Source organism: Procambarus clarkii, chromosome 22 (assembly GCF_040958095.1).
Source record: "Procambarus clarkii isolate CNS0578487 chromosome 22, FALCON_Pclarkii_2.0, whole genome shotgun sequence".
Classification (NCBI taxonomy): Eukaryota; Metazoa; Arthropoda; class Malacostraca; order Decapoda; family Cambaridae; genus Procambarus; species Procambarus clarkii.
Window position 1 is genome coordinate 14,756,729 of NC_091171.1, and position 26,193 is coordinate 14,782,921.

At 49.7% G+C, this 26,193-nt stretch overlaps 1 protein-coding gene across 1 annotated transcript in view; it reads right to left on the reverse strand.

Annotated features, from left to right (window-relative positions):
* The window catches only part of Klp98A (kinesin-like protein 98A), a 404,256-nt gene that overhangs the window by 915 nt on the left and 377,148 nt on the right, over positions 1–26,193 (reverse strand). The window contains exon 23 of the mRNA XM_069329479.1: positions 20,149–20,232. Coding sequence (XP_069185580.1) covers positions 20,149–20,232 — 84 coding nt within the window. The remainder of the gene's footprint in view (positions 1–20,148; positions 20,233–26,193) is intronic.

A 26,193-nucleotide genomic window follows, 5' to 3' on the forward strand; every position in this document is an offset into this window, starting at 1 on the left:
TAGTTATGATACAATGTGAATATGGTCATTATCATACATGTTTCTAGGTGAATGTAGTCATTGTCATTGTATACGTATTCTTGTAAATAAAGAGAAACAAGTGATAAACAATCAATAAAACATTTGAGTAGGACACAGGAGTCATATCTTGCATACCTCAGTGTCAGCAAAGTCGACATTGTGTTGACAGACACTAGACCACATAGCCACCGTGAACCTTTCAAAGCACTTCCACCTAGTATTACCAGTATAAAGGTAAATATTCACTTATTTGTATACTGGTTATCACTTACATTTTGCATACAAATTAATAATTCTATAATGAAAAAGACTTTGTGGAATTTTTCCTTTTCTGTGCATAGGTGAGTTTGACCATTTTTTCCATTGCCTATGTCCAAGAGTTAACTATACAATTATCATGTAATCAATATCACAACAAATTATTATCACATAATAAAAATCACAAATACCAATTATCACAAAATAAAATTAAGGGATACATAGTATTGATGATAATCCTTACCTAAGACATGAACACAAAGAAATTGCTGAATAATATGGATCAATTAAACTGAGGAAGCTATAATATGAATACAGACAGCCACGAGCTTTGCGAATGCCATGTATCCAAAACTTCCAGTTTCCCAATTGTGGTTGGTTCGGACACTCAAGTTTGGGTAACTCAAAGTTCGTATAAAATGGTTCAGGAAGCTCATCAAGCAAGAGTCAATCAGGCCTCGTGGCAGGGGTGGTGAGGGAAGCTTGAGTGGGAGATGGTAGTGAGGGTGCAGGACTTTACACTCCCTGAGATAGCCATTAACTATAAAAATGCATATAACTTTATTTTAACTGCAGTTATATTTATGACAAAGTATATAAAATGTAGCTTATATTTCTGTCTTTCTGATGACAGAAAACTTCGTTTATTACAGTACCTAGATCAAATTAACGTTGATCTTCAAAAGTTCTCATCGATAAGGAGAGCGTCAACCAAGAATCCTTCTTTAAAATATTAATATCTTTCCTCTCTAATAAGATCAAATTTCTGTGATGGATTACCTGGTTGATGGGGTTCTGGGAGTTCTTCTACTCCCCAAGCCCGGCCCAAGGCCAAGCTTGACTTGTGAGAGTTTGGTCCACTAGGCTGTTGCTTGGAGCTGCCCGCAGGCTCACATACCCACCACAGCCCGGTTGGTCCGGCACTCCTTGGAGGAAACAATCTAGTTTCCTCTTGAAGATGTCCATGGTTGTTCTGGCAATATTTCTTATGCTTGCTGGGAGGGTGTTGAACAACCTTGGATCTCTGATGTTTACACAGTGTTCTCTGATTGTGCCTATGGCACCCCTGCTTTTCACTGGTTCTATTCTGCATTTTCTTCCATATCGTTCACTCCAGTATGTGAATTCACAAAAACTATTTTATATCTGCCTTTTTTATAATATTCTGTTCAGATATAAGCTTTACTTGTGAGTCTCTATTAATTAAGCAATATGTCAGAGTGTGTGTAGGGTTCAGTGTTCTATGAGCGATAAACACATGGGTAGTTTAAGTAGCGAACCCATACCAACGAATAACAATAATATCTATATAACAAAACTATTGTCTTATGGAGTTGATTTAACTTCTAGACACATTTTTAAAAATAAATTTAAATGTTTTGTGGCTATTTATGCTAGATATTATTATAAATACGCATTCTACTTGCTAAGACAATATCACCAATTAAATTTGTGAAAATTTGAGCAGAGAAGTGCAAAGACTGGATCACTGTGTACAGGAGGCTGATATGCCAGCAAACACTTACCAGGCGACAACATATCTTGGATAAGTTGCTCCACAACATTGTCACTTGGACCCACGACTTCCTATGGCATCTCCTGTTACATATTTACTTCTAATTTTATTATGAAATAAAATTATTTCAGAGTAAAAACCAGCGTTCAATGTAATGAAACACCTTTTTCTGGGTGAGCCCCAAAGGCTCCTTGGAGATTCCACGCTGATAAGGCATTATTAGCGTTCCAGCATCAAAGTACATGGAGTTCTTGCCTACCAACGAACCGACTAAAGAGCCTAAAACTGTACTCCCTTGAGCGCAGGCGGGAGAGGTACATAATAATTTACACGTGGAAAATATTAGAGGGGCTGGTCCCAAACCTGCACACAGAAATAACATCACATGAAACCAGAAGACATGGCAGGATGTGCAGAATAGCCCCGTTGAAAAGCAGAGGTGCAACAGGTACTCTGAGAGAGAACTCTATCAACATCAGAGGCCCGAGACTGTTCAACACGCTTCCACTACACATAAGGGGCATAACTGGCCGACCCCTCACAGTGTTCAAGAGAGAACTGGATAAGCACCTCCAAAGGATACCTGATCAACCAGGCTGTGACTCATACGTCAGGCTGCGAGCAGCCGCGTCCAACAGCCTGGTTGATCAGTCCGGCAACCAGGGGGCCTGGTCGACGACCGGGCCCCGGGGACGCTAAGCCCCGGAAGCACCTCAAGGTAACCTCAAGGTAAGGTACCAGTGAACATGAGCCAGAACCTGGCCCCCTCAGAGAGGCACGAGGAGCAATGGCCCTCGTGTGGGCCATAGAAACCCCTGAGTGGATGGGAGCTTTCTATGTCTGCCATCAACCAGGTCTGGCACCCAGAAAGGTAGGCGTCCCAAAACAAACCCCTATTCTGGTGAAAATATTGCTACCGAAAGCCGAAAGTGTGGACAGAACTCCTCAAACGAAAAATAGCAAATGAGCATGACTTCATCACGTTGCTGCGCTGCTGTCTGCGCAACCCCTCCCTGGGAGGGGAAAGGGGGAGCACCAGATCCTCATCCCGGCGATCCAACCATCAGTTCTTGTTCTGGATGTCAAAAACACGCGAAAAACACCGACGACCAGAGGGAGGGAGGGATGCCGGGAAGCCTCCGGGAATCGCCCAGAAAATGGTGTTTCAGTACATTCAACGCAGGTTTTCTGAGGGGAGCCCCGTCGGCTCCCTGGAGCTACATCACCAAAGATAAGGAAAAAGAGGGAAGGACCCAGGAAGTGGATGCCACACACCCTAAATTAAAAATCAAGACAACTGGCATAACCGAAGGACCCTGTGGACGACCTGGGAGACCCAAACCCTGGAACAGGAAGGAAGGAAGGAAGGAAACCGGTCAACTCAAAACGCGCCCATGGCCACAAAGGCCATGATGCACAGATAACAGCGGAGAGTCGCAACTGAACACAACACATGATGCACCCCCCGGCCTAACCAACCAAACATCAACAACCCAAGGACCCCTCCGGAAAGCAGCAGACCCAATCATTGCCAGAAAAGAAGGAGATGGCTACAAACAAACAAACCTACCACCAGGACCAAACAGGCAGAAAAACCCCTGTGCCGGAGGAGAGCATGAAGCTCCTTGACCCGACCCCCAGGAGCCTATGCCAACAGGAAAAAAAAGAGCCATAGAAAAACAATCCTGAACCAAAGGAGCCACGACAAACCGAGGAAAAGAGAGAAAAGAAAGCACTCGGTTCAACGACCAGGATAGCTCAGGAGGTGAATGAGCAGGCCGGAGGTGAAACAATGCACAAGACACCTTGTGGAACGGAGCAGAAATAACATCAATACCGAACGCAAGCTGCAGTGGCTGCTCTAGCGCTGCACGATACGAGGCGACAGTATTCGGCATAAGATGACGGTCCTCGAACAACCACGAAAGGAAGGATACGACAACAATATCAGAGACCAAAGTACACCTACACAGTGACAGAAAAAAACGGAAAGACTGCCAGGAAACTTCATACTGCCGCCGAGACGAAGCACGCAGGTGGGAGACCAACAACGAAGCCACCTGCGCACCATAATTAATGTGCACATGATTTTGGACATGCTAAAGAATTACGAAAAAACCAGCGTTGAATGTAATGAAACGCCATTTTCTGGGTGAGACCCGGAGGCTCCCCGGAGCTTTACCGGCTGATATGCTAATGTCAGACTTTGGCATCAGTCATGTGTATGGAGTTCTAGGGCCTACCGGGGACCACGAGCCAGAACCTGGCCCCCTCAGAGAGGCAAGGGGAGCAATGGCCTATAGAAACCCCCGTGTGGTTGGAAGCATTCTATGTCTGCCATCGACCGGGTCAAGCATCCAGAAAGGTAAGCATTCCAAAACAAACCCCTATTCTGGTGAAAATTGCTACCTAAGCCGAACTAGTGAATAGAACTCTTCAACAGAAAACACGGAAACTAGTATGACGTCATACGTCACCGCGCCGCTGTCTGCGCAGCTCCCCCCTCCCCGGGAGGGGGAAGGGGGAGCCCCAGACCTCCCACGCCGGCTATCCACCCATCAGTTCTGAGGCTGGATGTCAAAACACGCGAAAAACGCCGACCGGAGGGAGGGAGGGTTGCCGGGGAGCCTCCGGGTCTCACCCAGAAAATGGCGTTTCATTACATTCAACGCTGGTTTTCTGGGGGGAGCCCCGTCGGCTCCCCGGAGCTAACTACCCACAGAGGAAGGTCAAAGGGACAAAACCGGGAGGCGGACACCACGCACCCCCCAAGGAGGCGAGACAACCGGCAGCAAACGCCAACCCAAGGCGCCACAGCCCCGAAAATCCCGGGAACAACACGAGAACCACGAGCAGCAAGGCCCCTGCACGAACACCAAAAATCCATGCCCGAAAGACTGCAAGGCCACGTCGCCCAGACGGCAGCGAGAGCAGCGAAGCCACGAACGCCACAGGCATGAGGGAAGAACACAGGCAGCTTAGCCGCAAGAACACGGCTGACCACCCGGGACACCATCACCCGCGAACCGGGAAGAACAGAACCGGATCAACGCAAAACGCGCTCCGGACCCAAACGCCGTGGCACGCAAACAACAGCAGAGGGCCGCCACTGAACACAAAAACGACACACCCCCGGCCCGACCAACAAAGCACCAACAAACCCTGGACCCCTCCAGAATGCAGCAGCCCCACCCCGCGCCAGAAAAGATGGAGACTGCTGCCATCAAACAACCAAAACGCTAAAACCGAAGGAGCAAGAAAACACAGCGAACCGACCCCCAGAGGCAAAGGCCCAAAGGAAAGAGCCGACGAAAAAACACACCGGAACCGAAGGGGCACTACCAACCGAGGAGAAGACAGAGCACGCTGACCAGAGACCAGGATGGTGCAAGCGGCGCACGAACAGGCCGGAGGTGAAATGACGCACAAGACAGCTGACTAACGGTGCAGAAGCAACACCAAGACCGAAAGCAAGCTGAAGCGGCTCCGCCTGCGCCGCACGAAAAGAGGCGACAGTATGTGGCAAGACGACGGCCCCCAACCCCTACTAGAAAACCAAGCCGAGAGTAAACCAAGCCAACAAGAAGGACCCACCGAAAAAGGGACAGGAAAAGGATGGACCGCCAAAATACCCCATACTGCCGCCAAGAAAGCACGCAGGTGGGACACCTACCACGAAGCCACCTGACCACCAACCGGAGGCGAGACCACGAGGCAGAACATAAGCAGCCCCGATAAGGCCCCCCCCGAGCCCAGGAAAAAGGCGGAGCCGCGAGAAGATCTCGGGCGCGACCACCGAAACCCAGGCGGCACAAGGAGATGGAACGTCTGCCGAACAGAAAAACTCCGAAGCATGCAAGCCCGCCAGGAGTTCAGAAACGACGGGTCCGACGCGAGACATCGCAAGAACCCCCCCAAAAAAAGTAAAACAACAACAACCGGCAGGGCAAGCTAGGAAAACCAAAGAAGGCGGAAGGGTCGCCGCCAGAACAGGACCCGAACCAAGGGGCACGAACAACTGCAACAGACCGAGACAAAGAAGCACATCACAGGACACAGGCTGACCAACGCCTAAGAACACACGCAGAACATTCCTGCTGCAGAAGAGGCAGGAAGAAAGAGCAGAAGCACAAAAAAAAAAAAAAAACCAGGAGAACAACCAGGGGTGGACAATCAGGCAGGGACAAAAACCCCACGCAATCCCCAGGCACAAAACGGCAGCAAAGCGCCACTCCACAACCGGACACAGGAACAAGGACACGCCACCGTGAAACACGGTACCAATGCTCACGTGCAGCAGCAGCAGCAACAGGTACCACTGCAACATGCAACATGTAAATAGCAACTCCCCTCTGCAAAGGCAGAGAACGGAGCAGGCAGACCCCAGACAGGGCCAACGGAGACACGACAAAACCCTGCAGGCCCAGAAACCTGCACCAGGCGACCGACGGCGGAGAAAACCCCGCTCGATACCTGCTGGATGAGGTACTGGGAGCTCTTTTACACCTCAAGCCCGGCCCAAGGTCAGGCCAGACCGGCCAGAGGATGGCCCACCAGGCAGCTGCTAGGAGCAGTCCACCGGCCCACATACCCCCACAACCAGGACGGGCCGGAACTGCCATACGAAAACAGGCCAGTGCGCCCTGGAAGTCCACGGACGAACCAGCAAGAAGGCTTATGCTCGCAAGTAGGTCGTGTAACAAGCACAGACCACTGATGGTAATACAGTGTTCCCCAAAAGTGCCAATAGCACCACTGCACTCCACTGGTACTATCCCGCAAGTTCTACCAGAGAGGCGGGACCCAAGAGCCAGAGCTCAAATCCTGCAAGCACAGCCAGGAGCCTCACCAGGTGAGTACAGAACCAACCCTACAACCCCCACACCTCACAACATTAAAAAAGGAGGGTCCCCTGAATGACTCCAGCATGGGTTGGACATGCACATGAGGGGGACAGGAAGGGGTGATAAAGGGACAGTCACTGGTGTGCGAACGGTCTCAGTCGTACAAAATTATACCTAAATAAAAACAGGTATATGAACACCGCCGCATCCAGCGCCCGGCCAAAAGACGCCAGACCGCAGAAACTCACCTGGCGAATGGTGGCTCGAACTTGACACGACTCAACCGTGCCCAGAAGAACTTGGGAGCACCGCCAGGTGAAGACGCCAGAGCCGGACCCGCAGGAGAACAGGGAGAGGCGAAGGAGGCGGTCCACACCCATGACACAGAAAACCGCGGTGTCCTCCCCACAACTGGGAACCAGGACACCCCTGGTGCAAAGGGGCACATACCGCAGCCAGGGAGAAGAACGAGAGGCGAAGCACTGTAGCAAAAAAGGGCGCAAAACCCCAGCACTGAACCATCGCCCAGACCAAAACAAACTCCACGGCGCATGCGCATAACACGCTGACCGAACCGCACACCCTCCCTGCGGGAAGGCGCCAGCCAGGACTATTGCACGAGAAAAGGAGCCAAAAGAGGAAGCAGGAACAATAAAACCGGCCAAAGAAGCAAAGAGCCCAAAAAAAAGGGAACCCAAACGGGCGACAAGTAGCCCAAACGGGCGACAAGTAGCCCAACCGGGCGACAAGTAGCCCAACCGGGCGACAAGTACTAGGAGCCGACAGACGTTCCAATAATGCGGGAAGTAGCGAAAAACCTTCCCGTACCCTCGAGAACACAGAAGCCAACACTAGTCCCGAAGGCACACGAAGGCGCAGGCGCACCCGAGATCAAAAGTCACGCAGAACCCCAACGAACGGGGAAACATGACAAAAACACCGTCCCAAAAAGCGGGGGAGGAAACATCCACCCACAGGACGGAACCAACCGACTCAAAGGCCAAGGAACCGAGCCCGGGGAGGGGCCGACGTCCAACAGCACGTACGGCGAGTGGGGAGGAAAGACCCCACTCCGCGTAACCACAAGCCCCGCCTAGAGGGGGATAAAACCCCCCACGGGGTCTAACGGGGCCAAGGCCCCCCCCAAGGCAGCCCCTCCCCAGCCCCGGGAACCTACACGACAGGCCCCGGGGCCGAGCCGTTCCCCCAAAGCCCCGGCCGTACCAGAAAACCGGGGCAGCCGTGAAAACACTAAGGAAGGGAGCCCACTGGCAGACTCATACAACACGGCTGGAGGAACAGGCCCAAATGCCCCCGTCACTACCCCGGAAGGGGAATTCCCCGAGACTGCCCGAGTCTCAACACCACGAAACACCCCGCCCTGAACCTACAGACGGTAAGGAACCGGATGCAGGCAGGAAGGGTGAACCAGGGGAAAGACAAGGGGGCGTGGATGCAACCAACACCCCCAAGTCCCAAAACGAAATACAACGGGGCAGCCCCGGGGCTCCCGGGGAGGAAACCACGAGAACGTTGCCACCACCAAGGCTCAAGTGCAACGCCCCTGCTGCCCGCACCCGCTTTGTTAGCACAACTGGGTAACCGAGCCACAACGAGCAACCAAACTCGCAGGACACCGGGTCGAAGGTGTCACCGACCCCACAGGCAGCAGACGGAGGCAAAACAGAGAGTCACCCAGAGACAAAAGGTGAGAGCAACCCTCAAACTCGCTGGAAGCGAGGGGGGGGCTCTGGGGTCACATCCATCGGACCCGCGCGCCCCCAGGGGTTTCCCAGGGTCCCGAGCGTTTACTTTAAGAGGACTCGCGCTCAGGTAATCCCAGGCAGGGTACTGCTAACCGGCACCCAAGCTACCAAACAACTTTCTAAGAGCTGAACCCCCGGGACGTGTACACTCACGGGGACCTAGCAGGGGGTACCACCAGAAATACTCAGAACACAAGGGACACAAGGGGCAAGAACGAAGGCAGACCCCCCCACCAGGTATATAAACAAAAGAAAAAGAAAACCCCGCAAGAGGACAGCGTACCCAAGCGGAACAGAGCCGGCCGCTATGATTGGTAAAGACAAGCTGCACAGTACCCCGCGCCCCACCAGTGCAAACACCGCCCCTTACTCTAAGGCGAACAAGGGAGACAGAACACCCGAGCACACAAAGAGCGGCCGAAAACCAAGCGGTAAACGGCCAAGCAGGGGCAGGACCCAAGGAACTTGTGGAAGGTGGCCCCAAGCCCCAAGGGCAGTACTTACAGGGCACCTAGGGAAGGGAACCCTAGGCGCATGCAGCCCGAGTACTGAAGAATCACACCCGGCTCACGCACCACCTAGAAAACAGACACCACACTCTAGGTACAGTGCTGAAACAACCACTGGAGCCGGAGCACATAACCATTGCCTATAGCATCAGCCGAAGAACTGATGGGTGGATAGCCGGCGTGGGAGGTCTGGGGCTCCCCCTTCCCCCTCCCGGGGAGGGGGGAGCTGCGCAGACAGCGGCGCGGTGACGTATGACGTCATACTAGTTTCCGTGTTTTCTGTTGAAGAGTTCTATTCACTAGTTCGGCTTAGGTAGCAATTTTCACCAGAATAGGGGTTTGTTTTGGAATGCTTACCTTTCTGGATGCTTGACCCGGTCGATGGCAGACATAGAATGCTTCCAACCACACGGGGGTTTCTATAGGCCATTGCTCCCCTTGCCTCTCTGAGGGGGCCAGGTTCTGGCTCGTGGTCCCCGGTAGGCCCTAGAACTCCATACACATGACTGATGCCAAAGTCTGACATTAGCATATCAGCCGGTAAAGCTCCGGGGAGCCGACGGGGCTCCCCCCAGAAAAGGTAATTAAATTAGAACAAAAAAATGAAGGTCTCAAGATTGAGTTTTGTAATTTAAAAGGAAGTATTTTCCAGCAAGAAAAGGAAATTAACTGCTTGACTAATAAGGTAAGGATACAGAAGGAACACCTCAAGGAACTAGTAAAGGATAATGAGGCATGGAAAGTGAAAAGTAGGGAATTTGAAGAAATTAACAAGAAAATACTCATATGGTGAACAACTCCAAAGTACCCTGAGGGCTAATATGGAGTTATGCAAGGAGATGCAATGAGAAACTTCATTGACAACTCAAATAGAGGAGGCTAATAAAGAACTAGAAAAGTATAAAGAAGAAATAAGAGAGATGTATGCACAAGTTATAAAAGAGAATGAGACAATTAAGGAAGTGTTTGGAAGTCAAAACCAGAAATGACCAACAAGAAGCAGAAATTAGGCAAGCAATTAGGAAAGAATTGGTTACCAACAGTAAACTAGTACAAAACACTGTAGATAGAAGTAAGTCCATAATAATTTTTGAATGTTTAGAGAAGGAAATTTCATCTAGGGTGGACCGAGCAGCAGAGGAGATAAAAATCATAAGAGAAAGTAGTAGGTTTAGGAGAAGGCTCAAAGGAAAATGTCAGTGATTTTAGAGGAAGAGGAAAATATGAGAAAGACAAGAACCACCCCGTAAGGGTGACGTTTAAGAGTGAAAAACATGATGGAAGTGTTTAGAAATGCCAGGAAATTGTAGAGTGACGAGGATGGCAAACTTTGGTCAATAAGACAAGACCTCTCAAAGGAAGACAGAAAAGCTGAAAATGAACCTCATTGAAGCAAAATGTCTAAATGGGAATAGAAATGAAGAAGACAGAAATTCTTTTTTCTACAAAGTGTCAGGAACTGGAAAGCTAGTGAAATGGTACATAAAACCAGTGTTGAATGTAATAAACGCCATTTTCTGGGTGAGTCCCGGAGGCTCCCCAGAGCTATCCATGGCTGATATGGCTACCCTAACTATTTTGCATCAGTCGATATGGGTGGAGTTCTAGGCCTACCGGGACCACAAGCCAGAACCTGGCCCCCTCAGAGAGGCACGGGGAGCAATGGCCCAGAGAAATGCACATGTGATTTGGAGCATTCTATATCTGCCATCGACCGGGACAGGCACCCAGAAAGGTAAGCACCACAAAACAAACCTCTATTCTGGTTAACAACAAAAATCGACAAACGAGTGGACAGAACTCCCCCAGGAAAACGAACTAACAAGCATGACGTGCGCAGCTCTCCCCTCCCTGGGAGGGGGAAGGGGGATCCCCAGACCCCCAAGCCGGCGATCCCTGCCCCAGACCCCTGCGCCGGCGATCCCCGCCCCAGTTCTGAGGCTCGATATCAAAACTGCGAAAAAAACGCCGACCGGAGGGCGGGAGGGTGCCGGGGAGCCTCCGGGACTCACCCAGAAAATGGCATTTCATTACATTCAATGCCGGTTTTCTGGGGGTAGCCCCTACGGCTTCCCGATGCTACTTCACCAAAGACTACCTAAGAAAACAAGGGGACATACCCGGGAGGCGGTCGGTGAACCACTCGTCAACACGAAGTCGAGACAACAACCCAAGGACCCCTCCGGAAAGCAGCAGGCACATCATTCGCCAGAAAAAGGGAGAACGGCTGCAGACGAAGAAACCTATGACCACGACCATAGGAGCCAAAAACCCCTGTGCCTGAGAAGAGCAAGAAGCTCTGCCACACGACCCCCAGAGGCCAATGCCAACAAAAAAGGGAGCCGAGGCAAAGCAAACCTTTGAAAAACCAAAGAAAAACAGGAGAGCACCCTGTCCAAAGACCAGGACGGCACAGGCAGTGCATAAGCAGGCCGGAGGTGAAACAACACACGAGACAGCCTGCGAAACGGCATAGAAGGAACATCGATACCGAAAGCTAGCAGTAGAAACCAAGGTGCCAGTCCCATTAACAGCCCCAAGCGCCTCTACATCCTCCGCAAGTCAATCCTATGACACCCCCAGGAGGGAAAAGAAAACGCAGGACCAAAACCAAAATGCCACAAGCGTGTAAGTCCAACGCCACAAGTGCAGCCGACAGGGAAGAAACCCGCATAAGGAGCCGCCCCGCACCAACATCCCGCAGAAGGGCAGGAGCGAAAAGACTCATTAAAAGGAGCAAAATCGCCCCCAGGAAAACGAGTAGCGCCGAGACAGCTCGAAGAAAAGAGATATGCACAAAAGAACAAGAAGGTGAAACACCCAGAAGCTGCCGGGAATAGGACCCACAAGCCCTAGAAAGGACCGGAGGGAAGCTCAACCGAATGACGACAGACATACCAGAAAACGGGAAGGAGCAAAACCGTCCCAAACCTTCGAGAACAAAAAGAAGCAAACACAAAGGACGAAGGCACAAAAACCCTGTCGCACCCGAGACCAAAAGTCATGCAGAAACCCCAAGAAGAGGGGGACAGGACGGAGAAGGCCCGTCCCGGAAAAAAGGGGCGAAGACCGTAGAAAAGCACCCACCGACAGGACAGAAACAACGGGCACAATGGACAAGGAAACCGAGCCAGGGAGGGGCCGATGCCCACAAAGCACATGCGGAGAGAGGGAACGGAAAAACCCCACACCACAAAACCGCAAGCCCCGCCCAGAGGGGTAGAAATACCCCGGCGGGGACCAACAGGGCCTGAAGCCTCTCACGTTAGCCCCACCCCAGCCCCGGGAACCCACCCTGCAGGCCCCGGGGCCGAGCTGTCCCCTCAAAGCCCCAGCGTCAAGAAAACCCCCGGGGCAGCCATGAAAATCACCAAGGAAGGGAGCCCACTAGGCTCTGGAACTTGAACCGAAACTGGAGGATAGGCAAGGGGCGAGACGAAGACCCCAAACTCATCCCCAGCCAGCACAACGAGGCGAGGACAACACAGAGAATCCAAGGAACATGGAAAAACCAGGCCCGGCACAGCAAGACCGGCAAGGAGGGCCCCAGAGGGAGCACGGAAGGGCCGAACATAATGCCCAACCAACCCCGACACGCAGCTGCAGTACCAAAACCGCAGCAAAACCTTACCACACTCTCCAAGGTAGTGACAGAGAAGATAGATAAATCGTACACGAGTGGCACACAAGGGGACGCAGGCAGAAACCGAGCACCCAACTGAGCCACAGGGACGGTAGAAGAAACATGTGCAGTGTAACAGGCAATCGAAGGAACACATTAGGCAGCCCAACTTGGGCTAACCCCATACACAGCCCCAAGAGCAGAGAGGAGAGTGCCCATGAAGCACAGAATCCGCTCGACAGGCAAACGACAGAAGAGAGGCGGAACCAAAGAGCCAGAACCCAATCCTGCAAGCACAAGGAGGCGAGCACAAAACACCCTCGACACAGGAAGACATACCACCGAACAGGCCGTTGCACTGCGGAACAAGGTGGAGGCGGGGCCCCGAACTCAAGCAAGGTTAGACAAGCATAGGAGAGGGGCAGGAGGAGTACTGGCAGGAGCCGCCTCGGAAGGGCCAAGAGGCCACCCGCAGACACCCGTGAACCGAGGAAGGAATCAGGTGGAGAGAACAAGAGCTGCCCAGTATGGGCTAATAGCCCTGCAGTAGGCACCTCGGGTGATATGGTCCACGTTCTCAAGTACGTATGTACATCCATTCCTACTTCCAAAAACAAAAACAGCGTCAGGACGAAGGAGATGCCAAACCGCACCAACTCACCTGCAGAACATAAGCACTGAAGGGCCATGACGCAAGCTTTCAAGTCCGTAGCTGCCGGAGGCGGCCAGGGCGCCCATGCTGGAGAGGTGAAACGCCATTTTCTGGGTGAGACCCGGAGGCTCCCCGGAGCTTTACCAGCTTTACCAGGCTGATATGCTAATGTCAGACTTTGGCATCAGTCATGTGTATGGAGTTCTAGGGCCTACCGGGGACCACGGCCAGAACCTGGCACCCCTCAGAGAGGCAAGGGGAGCAATGCCCTATAGAAACCCCCGTGTGGTAGGAAGCATTCTATGTCTGCCATCGACCGGGTCAAGCATCCAGAAAGGTAAGCATTCCAAAACAAACCCCTATTCGGGTGAAAATTGCTACCTAAAGCCGAACTAGTGGATAGAACTCTTCAACAGAAAACAAGGAAACTAGTATGACGTCATACGTCACCCCGCCACTGTCTGCGCAGCTCCTCCCTCCCCGGGAGGGGGAAGGGGGAGCCCCAGACCTCCCACGCCGGCTATCCACCTATCAGTTCTGAGGCTGGATGTCAAAACACGCGAAAAACCGCCGACCGGAGGGAGGGAGGGTTGCCGGGGAGCCTCCGGGTCTCACCCAGAAAATGGCGTTTCATTACATTCAACGCTGGTTTTCTGGGGGGAGCCCCATCGGCTCCTCGGAGCTAACTACCCACAGAGAAAGGTCAAAGGGAAAGAACCGGGAGGCGGACACCACGCACCCCCCATGGAAGCGAGACAATCGGCAGCAAACGCCAACCCAAGGCGCCACAGCCCCGAAAAGTCCCGGGAACAACACGAGAACAACGAGCAGCAAGGCCCCCGCACAAACACCAAAAATCCATGCCCGAAAGACCGCAAGGCCACGTCGCCCAGACGGCAGTGAGAGCAGCGAAGCCACGAACGCCATGGGCATGAGGGAAGAAGACAGGCAGCTTAGCCGCAAGAACACGGCTGACCACCCGGGACACCATCACCCGCGAACCGGGAAGAACAGAACCGGATCAACGAAAAACGCGCTCCGGACCCAAACGCCATGGCACGCAACCAACAGCGGAGGGCCGCCACTGAACACAAAACACGACACCCCCCCGGCCCAACCAACGAAGCACCAACAAACCCTGGACCCCTCCAGAACGCAGCAGCCCCACCCCACGCCAGAAACGATGGAGACTGCTGCCACCGAACAACCAAAACGCTAAAACCGAAGGAGCAAGAAAACTCAGCAACTCGACCCCCAGAGGCAAAGGCCAAAAGGAAAGAGCCGACAAAAAAACACACCGGAACCGAAGGGGCACTACCAACCGAGGAGAAGACAGAGCACGCTGACCAGAGACCAGGATGGTGCAAGCGGCGCACGAACAGGCCGGAGGTGAAACGACGCACGAGACAGCTTACTAACGGTGCAGAAGCAACACCAAGACCGAAAGCAAGCTGAAGCGGCTCCGCAAGCGCCGCACGAAAAAGAGGCGACAGTATGTGGCAAGACGACGGCCCCCAACCCCCACCAGAAAACCAAGCCGAGAGTAAACCAAGCTAACAAGAGTAACCACCTAAGAAGGGACAGGAAAAGGAAGGACCGCCAAAATACCCCATACTGCCGCCAAGAGAAGCACGCAGGTGGGACATCTACTACGAAGCCACCCGACCACCAACCGGAGGCGAGACCGCGAGGCAGAACATAAGCAGCCCCGACAAGGCCTCTCCGAGCCCAGGAAAAGGCGGAGCCGCGGGAAGATCTCGGGCGCGACCACCGAAACCCAGGCAGCACAAGGAGATGGAACGTCTGCCGAACAGAAAAACTCCCCAAAGCATGCAAGCCCGCCAGGAGTTCAAAAACGACGGGTCCGACGCGAGACATCGTAAGACCCCAAAAAAACCAACCTGCAGGGCAAGCTAGGAAACCAAATTAGGTGGAAGGGTTGCTGCCAGAACAGTACCCGAACCAAGGGGTACGTACAACTGCAATAGACCGAGACAAAGAAGCACACCACAGGACACAGACTGAAAAATGCCCAAGAACACACGCAGAACACCCCTGCTGCAGAGGAGGCAGGAAGAAAGAGCAGAAGCACAAAACCCCCAGGAAAACAACCAGGGGTGGACAATCAGGCAAGGACAGAAAACCCCCCGCACATGAGAGGGCCAAACCAGGTACCCAAAGACCACGAAAAACAACAAGCAAACCCCCAAAAGCAAACCCCAGGCACAAAAACAGCAGCAAAGTGCCACACCACAACCGGACACAGGAACAAGGACACGCCACCGTGAAACACGGTACCAATGCACACGTGCAGCAGCAGCAGCAACAGGCACCACCGCAACATGCAACATGTAAATAGCAACTCCCTTCTGCAAAGGCAGAGAAACGGAGCAGGCAGACCCCAGACAGGGCCAACGGAGACACGACAAAACCCAGCAGGCCCAGAAAACCTGCACCACAGGCGACCGACGGCGGAGAAACCCCGCTCGATACCTGCTGGATGGGGTACTGGGAGCTCTTTTACATCCCAAGCCCGGCCCAAGGCTAGGCTAGACCGGCCAGAGGGTGGCCCACCAGGCAGCTGCTAGAGGCGACCCGCTGGCCCACATACCCCCACAACCAGGATGGGCCGGAACTGCTATACGAAAACAGACTAGTGTGCCCTGGAAGTCCACGGACGAACCAGCAAGAAGGCTTATGCTCGCAAGTAGGTCGTGTAACAACCACAGACCTCAGATGGTAATACAGTGTTCCCCAATTGTGCCTATAGCACCACTGCACTCCACTGGTACTATCCCGCAAGTTCTACCAGATAGGCGGGACCTATCTACCAGATAGGCGGGTTCCAACCCCACCACCCCCACACCTCACAACATGAAAAAAGGTGGGTCCCCTAAATGACTCTAGCATGGGTTGGACATGCACATGAGGGGGACAGGAAGGGTTGAAAAAGGGACAGTCACTGGTGTGCGAACGGTCTCAGTCGTACAAAATTATACCTAAACAAAGACAGGTATATAAACAACACCGCATCCAGCGCCCAGCCAAAAGACGCTAGACCGCAGAAACTCACCTGGCGAACGGTGGCACGAACTTGACACGACTCAACCGTGCCCAGAAGAACCTGGGAGCACCGCAAGGTGAAGACGCCAGAGCCGAACCCGGCCGAACCCGCAGGAGAGCAGGGAGAGGCGAAGGAGGCGGCCCACACCCATGACATAGGGAAAACCGCGGCGTCCTCCCCACAACTGGGAACCAGGACACCCCCGGAGCGAAGGAGCACATACCGCAGCCAGGGAAAAGAGCGAGAGGTGAAGCACTGTAGCAAAAAAGGCGCAAAACACCAGCACTGAAACACCGCCCAGACCAAAACAAACTCCACGGCGCATGCGCATGACACGCTGACCGAACCGCACAACCCTCTCTGCGGGAAGGTGCCAACCAGGACTACTGCACTAGAAAAGTAGCCAAAAGAGGAAGTATGAACAATAAAACCGGCCAAAGAAGCAAAGAGAGCCCAAAAAGGAACCCAACAGGGCGACAAGTAGCCCAACAGGGCGACAAGTAGCCCAACAGGGCGACAAGTAGCCCAACAGGGCGACAAGTAGCCCAACAGGGCGACAAGTAGCCCAACAGGGCCACAAGTAGCCCAAAACGGCGACAAGGACGAGGAGCCGACAGACGTTCCAATAATGCGGGAAGTAGCGAAAAACCTTCCCAAACCCTCGAGAACACAGAAGCCAACACTAGTCCCGAAGGCACACAAAGGCGTAGGCGCACCCGAGATCAGAAGTCATGTAGAACCCCATCGAACGGGGAAACATGATGAAAACACCGTCCCAAAAGGGTGGGAGGAAACATCCACCCATTGGACGGAACCAACCGACTCAATGGCCAAGGAACCGAGCCCGGGAAGGGGCCGACGCCCAACAGCACGTACGGCGAGTGGGGAGGAAAGACCCCACTCTGCATAACCACAAGCCCCGCCTAGAGGGGGATAAAAACCCCCACGGGGTCCAATGGGGCCAAGGCCCCCCAAGTCAGCCCCTCCCCAGCCCCAGGAACCGACACGACAGGCCCCGGGGCCGAGCCGTTCCCCCAAAGCCCCGGCTGTACCAGAAAACCGGGGCAGCTGTGAAAACACTAAGGAAGGGAGCCCACTGGCAAACTCATACAACACAGCTGGAGGAACAGGCTCAAATGCCCCCGTCACTACCCCGGAAGGGGAATTCCCCGAGATTGCCCGAGTCTCAACACCATCAAAAACCCCGCCCCAAACCTACAGACGGTAAGGAACCAGATGCAGGCAAGAAGGGTGATCCAGGGGAAAGACAAGGGGGCGTGGATGGAACCGAAGCAACCAACACCCCCAAGTCCCAAAGCGAACTAAACCGGGGCAGCCCCGGGGCTCCCGGGAAGTAAACCATGAGAACGTTGCCACCACCAAGGCTCAAGTGCAACGCCCCTGCTGCCCGCACCCGCTTAGTCGGCACAACTGGGTAACCGAGCCACAACGAGCAACCAAACTCGCAGGACTCCGGGATGAAGGTGTCACCGACCCCACAGGCAGCAGACGGAGGCAAAACAGAGAGTAACCCTGAGACAAAGGATGAGAGCAACCCTCAAACTCACTGGAAGCGAGGGGGGGGGGGGACTCTAGGGTCACATCCATCGGACCCGCGCGCCCCCAGGCGTTTCCCAGGGTCCCGAGCGTTTACTATAAGAGGACTCGCGCTCAGGTAATCCCAGGCAGGGTACTGCTAACCGGCACCCAAAGCTACCAAACAACTTTCTAAGAGCTGAACCCCTGGGACGTGTACACTCACGGGGACCAAGCAGGGGGTACCACCAGAAAATACTCAGAACACAAGGGACACAAGGGGCAAGAACGAAGGCAGATCCCCCACCAGGTAAATAAACAAAAAGAAAAAGAAAACCCCGCAAGAGGACAGCGTACCCAAGCGGAACAGAGCCGGCCGCTATGATTGGTAAAGACAAGCTGCACAGCACCCTGCGCCCCACCAGTGCAAAAACTGCCCCTTACTCTAAGGCGAACAAGGGAGACAGAACACCCGAGCACACAAAGAGCGGCCGAAAACCAAGCAGTAAACGGCCAAGCAGGGGCAGGACCCAAGGAACTTGTGGAAGGTGGCCCCAAGCCCCAAGGGCAGTACTTACAGGGCACCTAGGGAAGGGAACCCTAGGCGCATGCAGCCCGAGTACTGGAGAATCACTCCCGGCTCACGCACCACCTAGAAAACAGACACCACACTCTAGGTACAGTGCTGAAACAAACACTGGAGCCGGAGCACATAACCGGTGCCTATAGCATCAGCCGAAGAACTGATGGGTGGATAGCCGGCGTGGGAGGTCTGGGGCTCCCCCTCCCCCCTCCCGGGGAGGGGGGAGCTGCGCAGACAGCTTCGTGGTGACGTATGATGTCATACTAGTTTCCTTGTTTTCTGTTGAAGAGTTCTATCCACTAGTTCGGCTTTAGGTAGCAATTTTCACCAGAACAGGGGTTTGTTTTGGAATGCTTACTTTTCTGGATGCTTGACCCGATCGATGGCAGACATAGAATGCTTCCTACCACACGGGGGTTTCTATAGGCCATTGCTCCCCTTGGCTCTCTGAGGGGGCCAGGTTCTGGCCGTGGTCCCCGGTAGGCCCTAGAACTCCATACACATGACTGATGCCAAAGTCTGACATTAGCATATCAGCCTGGTAAAGCTGGTAAAGCTCCGGGGAGCCGACGGGGCTCCCCCAGAAAAATAAATAAATAAATAAATAAATAAATAAATGACTGAAGCCCCATACAAATACTGTATTGGCTAATATCAGTCCAATAGCTCCAGGAAGACAATGGGGCTTACCCCACAGAAAATCTCAAAAACTCTGAAACCCAACCCCAACCATAAGAGATTAAGGGTCAGGGATGGAGCATACATACCTCCCAAGGCTCAAAACTGCTTGATCCAAGTTAGACAACAAGGGAAGGTAACCCATGCTTACCATTGGAGTAAAATAGTCAGGACACATGTAATATGGGTGGAACAATACACAATCAAGAAGAATAAATGAAACGATAATACTCCAATAGTTCCTCACAAAAATCTTATTCCAGAAACAGCCAACACCATTTGGATGAAATTTGGACCAGCAAAATGAGTTCATTAGATTGTTGTGACCTTGACAAGCACCAGGTGAGTGAGGTGCACTGCCATTTGGTGGTAGTCAGGTACCTCAATGTTAAGAATTGTCAGCAAGTAGCAATGATCATTTGCTCTGTTTACCTCAGGTGCTACATAGTCTCCCAGGCATCGTGCTTTCTTTTGATAATTACTTTGTTTACCTCAGGATCACACATTTCTTCAAGAAGGTGCTAGCATTATTTCACCTATAATTTCTATTTCTTTTTCTTGATAGTACATGCAGTTTACATGCAGGGTTTATCCTCTCAATAACTGCATGAGTGTTGGGAGACCCACTAATATTGGGATTGACAAGGTTTCAGGTGAGTTTGTTGTGTGGCGCTGTAGATAGAGGAGCTGCGACTAAACAGAGGCGTGTGTTAGAGGGAAACTTGCTGCACTGTAGGGCAGGATGTTGTGTTTATGGCATCAGCTGATAATGCAGAGTTCATTGATGTCTGTTCTGTATTTAGAGCTGTGTGGTGCCAGTTTGGTGTGTCCCAGCTTTAATCTGGTCATCGTTACATCAATTTCTCTGCATCAATTTACATAAATTTTTATAATTTCTGTAGTCTTGTTTTCTTGTTATTGGATCTGTAATCCCCAAGCTCATAGAAAGAGCCAGGTCCTGGCTCTCAGTAGGTCAGGCTGGTGTGACTTCCAAGCTTTGGCTACACCCATTCAAAACTAAAGTAGCTACTGAGAAACATTTAAAAAACTTGTCATGAATATCCCAAATGTGTATAACATAAAGAATACACATACTAACCTCAAGCTGAATCCTACGCTCAGCCACTACCCTCTCTGTGAAGTTACCAAAGAGTCGTCGGGGTGGAAAGTATAGTTCTTCAACCTGGTGTAAAATAAGAATGCACAGAATATTGCTCATATCTATTTTGCATTTCATTTTGTAAATCTTACATGTAATCAACCCGTCCTCTTAAAAATAACATCACTTTTCGCTCATATGTGCGCTATGGCCAAATTTGGACGTAATTTGAAATGAAATCGACTCACAAAAGTGATGTACTGTTCCGTTTTCTGTTTGAGTCGTCCGGCTTACTCTGCAAGCTAAGAAAAGGAAACTTTTCATTAACGTTTTTCATACCGTTTTGAAACTTTATGAGAATTTCCTTCCGACCTAACCTATCAGAGGACCCTTAACTTACTGTTGTTGAAAAAAAAAATCACAAATTTATTTTCACTTATTTTCATTTTCAAATTACGTCCAAATTTGGCCATACGGGCAAACGGCCAATAGCGACGTTCTTTTTAAGAGGACAGGTTGATGTAATTACATCCACCAGAAAAATATTTTGAACAAAATACAGTGGTACCTCCCATAACGAATTTAATCCGTTCCATGTTCGTCATGTGAAACGGACGTCATACAAAACGAGTGTCCCCCATGTAACCAGTGTGATGCACTGTGTTTATTATGAAATTTCCCCAGTGTGCATGACATCAAATGTTCCCCAAAATATAATTTTTTTTTGTAAAATGATAAATTACCGTCCCTGAACATGTCTATGTAAAAATAATTACCAAATTCCACTTACTTTGGCTGTGAGGGCGTGGACAAGGTGCGCTGTGACGTCATCAGGGGCTGGTCGCCCGTGTGTGAAGCTCCCAGACACGGTCGCGCAGGCCATTCAAGCACCGCGTGTTGCCACAAATATATTTTCAAATATTTTTTCTATGCATTTCCAATGCGGTTATATTTGTTTCTTTTATCGTATATGATGGATATTTGTGACCTTTACAATATGTATACAGTAGAATGTTCATAATTTTCCATGAAACTGTGATACATGTGTCAGTAATGTGTCCACTATAAATGTTTATTGTCACAATATTACGTGGTAAAAATTCACTAATATTACAATATGTACAGTTTCACATACTATATACACAGTAACACACTGTATTACACACTCAGTACTTTGGAGGTGCATAATAGTCAACGAAGTAGTCCATGGTACACAGCGCGACTTTGCTCTCCTTGCACCAGTTACAGATAGATTTTTGTTTCCTGTTTCATCGTTATGTGTGCTTGCAAATAACGCACTCGCGTGCACCCTTGGCTTTAGTACTTGTAGGTGGTATGTAGCCAAGCTTGTAAAGCATAAAGTAGTATTGAAATGATTATAGGAAAAGCTCAATTTGTAAGGTAGTCTTGAAAAGATCGCTTTGTAAGGTCCCACACAGGAAGAGATTCAGCTAGCCTCAAAGAGTGTCCATCAGTCAGGAAGAGATTCACCTAGCCTCAAAGAGTGTCCATCAGTCAGGAAAAGATTCAGGTATTCTTGAAAATATCAATGAACACCACCACCATGGAAGCCGCTAACACTGTTAATCTATGCTACTTGTATCAGATGCATCATCACTGAACGCAGAAAACGATTCATCTATGTATCATCTATATACATTAGAGATGGCAAGGGTGGGGCTCAGAGCTACACCTGGATACGCTTGCTGTATCATCCTCATAGGTGCTGTATCACTGGCATCCGACCGTTGTGTTAAGCCCTTATTGCGCCTAGCTTCACCAATGTTATGACCCTTATGTTCTTCAAACAAAAGGGTCTGAATTGCACCGACTGAGCACAGTCTTTCAACACCGTGTGGGACAGGTGTTTGAGAGCCAGAGGCACGTGTGCCACAAATGGTTGCTCAAGCAGTACTAACCCAGCCAGCAGCCCTTGTCTTTCATATTCGTTATGGCAAAAGGTTCGTTCAGTGTTTGTTGGGTAGGCTGCTCCATTATGACAATCTTTCTTTATTTCAAATGTGTTCCATTTGTTTTGTATTTGTCACTTACGTCTCAATAATGGAGCAGCCTACCCGACAAACACTGAACGAACCTTTACGACATTTGTCCATTTTTCAAATTGTTTCAACAGTTCTTTTATTTTTCGTTTTTTTTTTTTTAAGAAACATGGAGCAGCCGACCTGTAGACCACCGAACGAACCTTTTTGACATTTGTACTGGTTTTCAAAATTCTTCATTTTTTTTATTATTTACGTTTTTTGTATGTAAGAAACATGGAGCAGCCTACCTGCCGACCACCGAACGAACCTTTTGCTATAAGATAAATGAAAAATAAATATTGAACACATTTGAAGAAAGGAAAATGTCATAATGGTTTATTCAGTGTATGTAAGGTAGGCTTCTCCATTATTGAGATGCAAATGACAAATAAAAAACAAATGGAACACATTTGAAACAAAGAAAGATTGTTATAATGGAGCAGCCTACCTGCCGAACACCGAACGAACTTTTTTGACATTTGTTGTATATCAGACATTTCATTTCTTTTTTCCTACAAAAACGTCAGTGCTTTGCAACATCTCAGCAGTCACCCTTTTATATCCCAGCATCATTAACAAGAACAACATAATTTATGTGCATCGTCGGAGGCGTCTAAGAATGCGCAAGAAGCAGCGCGACCCCACCATGTGGTGTTGACGTTACTCAAACCAGCATTCGTCATACGGGACGATTTGACGCCGATCGGGCCGTTCGTTACCCAAAATATTCGTCTTTTGGGGCAATCGTTATGCGAGGTACCACTGTACTGTGTGTTTTGTCATACATGTTTAACCCTTGTGTTGCTAAGGGTTATTTGGCTATTGTCACCCAGAGGCGCACAACAAAAAAAACAACAACGTTGAATGTAATGAAACGCCATTTTCTGGGTGAGCCCCGGAGGCTCCCTGGAGCTTATAGGGCTAATGTATGTTATATTAGACCGGGACATTAGCTATGGAGTACAGACCTACCAGGGACCAGCGCCAGAACCTGGCCCCTTTAGAGAAGTTTCAGGGAGCAATGGCCCTGGAAAACCCCATTGTGGTTGGGAGTTTTCCTTATATGCCATCGACCGGGGTTGAAATTGAAATTGAAATAAATTTATTGATGTAAAATACACACAAAGGGATGAGGTAGCTCAAGCTATTCTCACCCCGTTCAGTACATCGTGTTAATACATACATAGACACACATCACAAACAATAAACATATTACCAAACATTCTGAGAGATAAACATATACATTTCCTCCTTCACAAGTAGTATGGTATTAGACGTACACACAAATACTTTTATGACCTAGGTATACTGTATAGACAATTTGCAAGAGACATGCAGATAATTCAACAAAATATTACAGTCTTGGTGCAAAATTCTTATATCTCTCAAGAATATCATCAACCTTTCCGTTGTGACACATCCAGGCTATTTGTTCAGGAACAGTCCTTATCTCAGTGTTTCTATATACATTAATCAACGGACAATCAAGAACATAATGGGCAAGGGTGTGAGACCTTAACATACCACATAGTTTACACTTCGTGTCATTATCATGAACACCTATCCCATATTCCCAGTAATATTTGTACCCAAGCCTGAGTCGCATGTACACAGAGTCACTCCAAGCATTTCTCCTTGTACCATAATTGAAATGAGTGTTTTGACTCACATGTAGTGTTGCATGGTTTGACTTCTCTCATACATTATATCTCTCCTCTCCACTCCTGCCTGTGCCTGAATATTTCTGATTTTGCTTCTTATTTGTCTCATTGTGAATTCACATTCAATGTCAACTTGTGGTTTTGATGTGGCACGTTTGACCAAGTCATCCGCCACCTCGTTGAGCACTATTCCAACATGAGATGGAATCCACATGAATTTCACACTATGACCTTTCAGCTGTATCTCAGTTATTCTTCTCTTACAATCCTCAACTATGAAGATAAAGACTGGGTTTCGACTGTTTAAGGACTCCAGTGCTCCTCGGCTATCGACAAATACAAAAACATTTTTGTCGTCATGACGTACTTCCTCCAAACACGCCAGAATGGCCTGCAGTTCAGCTTGTGCGGATGATATATAATTACTAAGCCAGAGTTCAATTATCCTGTCCACAGTCCCAAACTCCGTATATTCTCTTATTAGGACACCACACCCTGCCCTGCCATCCTCCGCCACCGACCCGTCGCAATATACATGTAAACTGTTGCCTCTTGGTAACCGAGATATCATGCTTCCATACAAACACCGTAATTGTCCCAGTTCATGATGAATCTTTTTCACCATGAGGGGTAAAATTTCGACGTCTATTTTCTGTACTTTCCAGGGAGCAGACATATTACACTGTCGAGAGGGTTTACAGCAGTCAAGTACATCGTATTCCCTGAGGTCATGAACTAATCCCCTCGTGTAGCGTGTCTCCCTCAGTTTCCTGGAAGTGTGTACGTCACTCAAGAAGATCTGAACGCTCTCAAACAGCTTATCCCCTCCTTTTCTCCGCATGAAACGAATAGATACTCTAGTGTTAATGTCACGGACTCTATCACACACACTCTGTAAATTTAATTCCATTCTCATTATTTCAATCATTGCATTTCTTTGACATCCAAGAATAATCCTCATAGCCTCGTTCTGTATCAGCTCTATTTTTTTAATTCTGACTTGGCCTGAGTAAGACAAAACGGGTGCTGCGTAGTCTATCAGGGACCGAACAGTGCTTATGTATAACATCCGCAAGATAGGTACCCCAACACCTTTACCAGAAAAAGCCAGTGCTTTTAGAGGATGCAGACGGGCTTTACATAAGGTGCTGATATGATTTATTTCAGCATTTTTACTCTCACATGTGTATCCAACATACATGCCCAGATACTTGTACTTCTGAACACTGCTCAGTTCCACACCATTTAGAGTAAGTGTTATATTTCTTCGTTTCCTATACTCATATTTGGTTTTATCTGCATTTATAACTAAGCCTAACTTGTGACAGGTTGTACCAAGTATATTAAGAGCAGTTTGAATTTTGTTCCCAGAAGTGCCTTGTATAAGAATGTCATCAGCATATATGATCGTCGTGACCCCTGGAGGATACATCTCTGATGCAAATCTGTTCATTAATACATTGAATAAGGTGGGACTTAATACTCCCCCTTGTGAGGTACCTAACTGAAACATCCATTCCTCAGACATGTATCCCTGGTAATACACCTGACCTTTTCTGCCTTGTAGATAATCCCTTATCCAGTGTAGCAATCTCCCTGTTATTCCCAGATTGGCTAATTCGTATAAGATTACTTCCCCATTGGCTTTATCAAATGCTCCTTGTAGATCAACAAATACTCTACAATTGTCATCCACATTAGACAAACACTTTAAGAGACAATCCGCAGTACTTTTGCCTTTGATAAAACCAGAGAGATTACTGGACATGTTATCACCTACAAGGTAGAGTAGCCTATTTAACAAAATCCTTTCCATCATTTTACAAAAGCAGGATATTAAGGAGACAGGTCTGTAGCCTCCATTTGACTTAGGGATAGGAATGATGACAGCCTCTTTCCATTTTCTTGGTAACTTTCCCTCTCTATAACTCATATTAAACAAATCAAGTAAGGGACTAGGTTTCATACCGGCTAAATAATTAAGTATGTCATACGTTACTCCATCTTTTCCCGGAGCAGTAGAGCTGCCACTTTTTATAGCATCCAGTAGCTCATTGTAAGTTATCTCAGTGCATGCTATAGATCTTGTATTTAAGGCACATAAAGTTACTCCAGTTCTAATATTTTCCCATGACTCAATGGTGACTCTCCTGTCTGCAGGTAAGGACTCCATACCAGCAGCACTAGCCCATTTATCTACTAACTCATTAGCAACCTTCCCTGGATCTGAGTGAGCAATGAATTTGGGCTTACAACCCCTGATTTTATTTACTGCTCTCCATATGTCTTTAAGGTTCTTATTATTACCAATGGACTGAGCAAAGTCTTGCCAGTATCTGTCC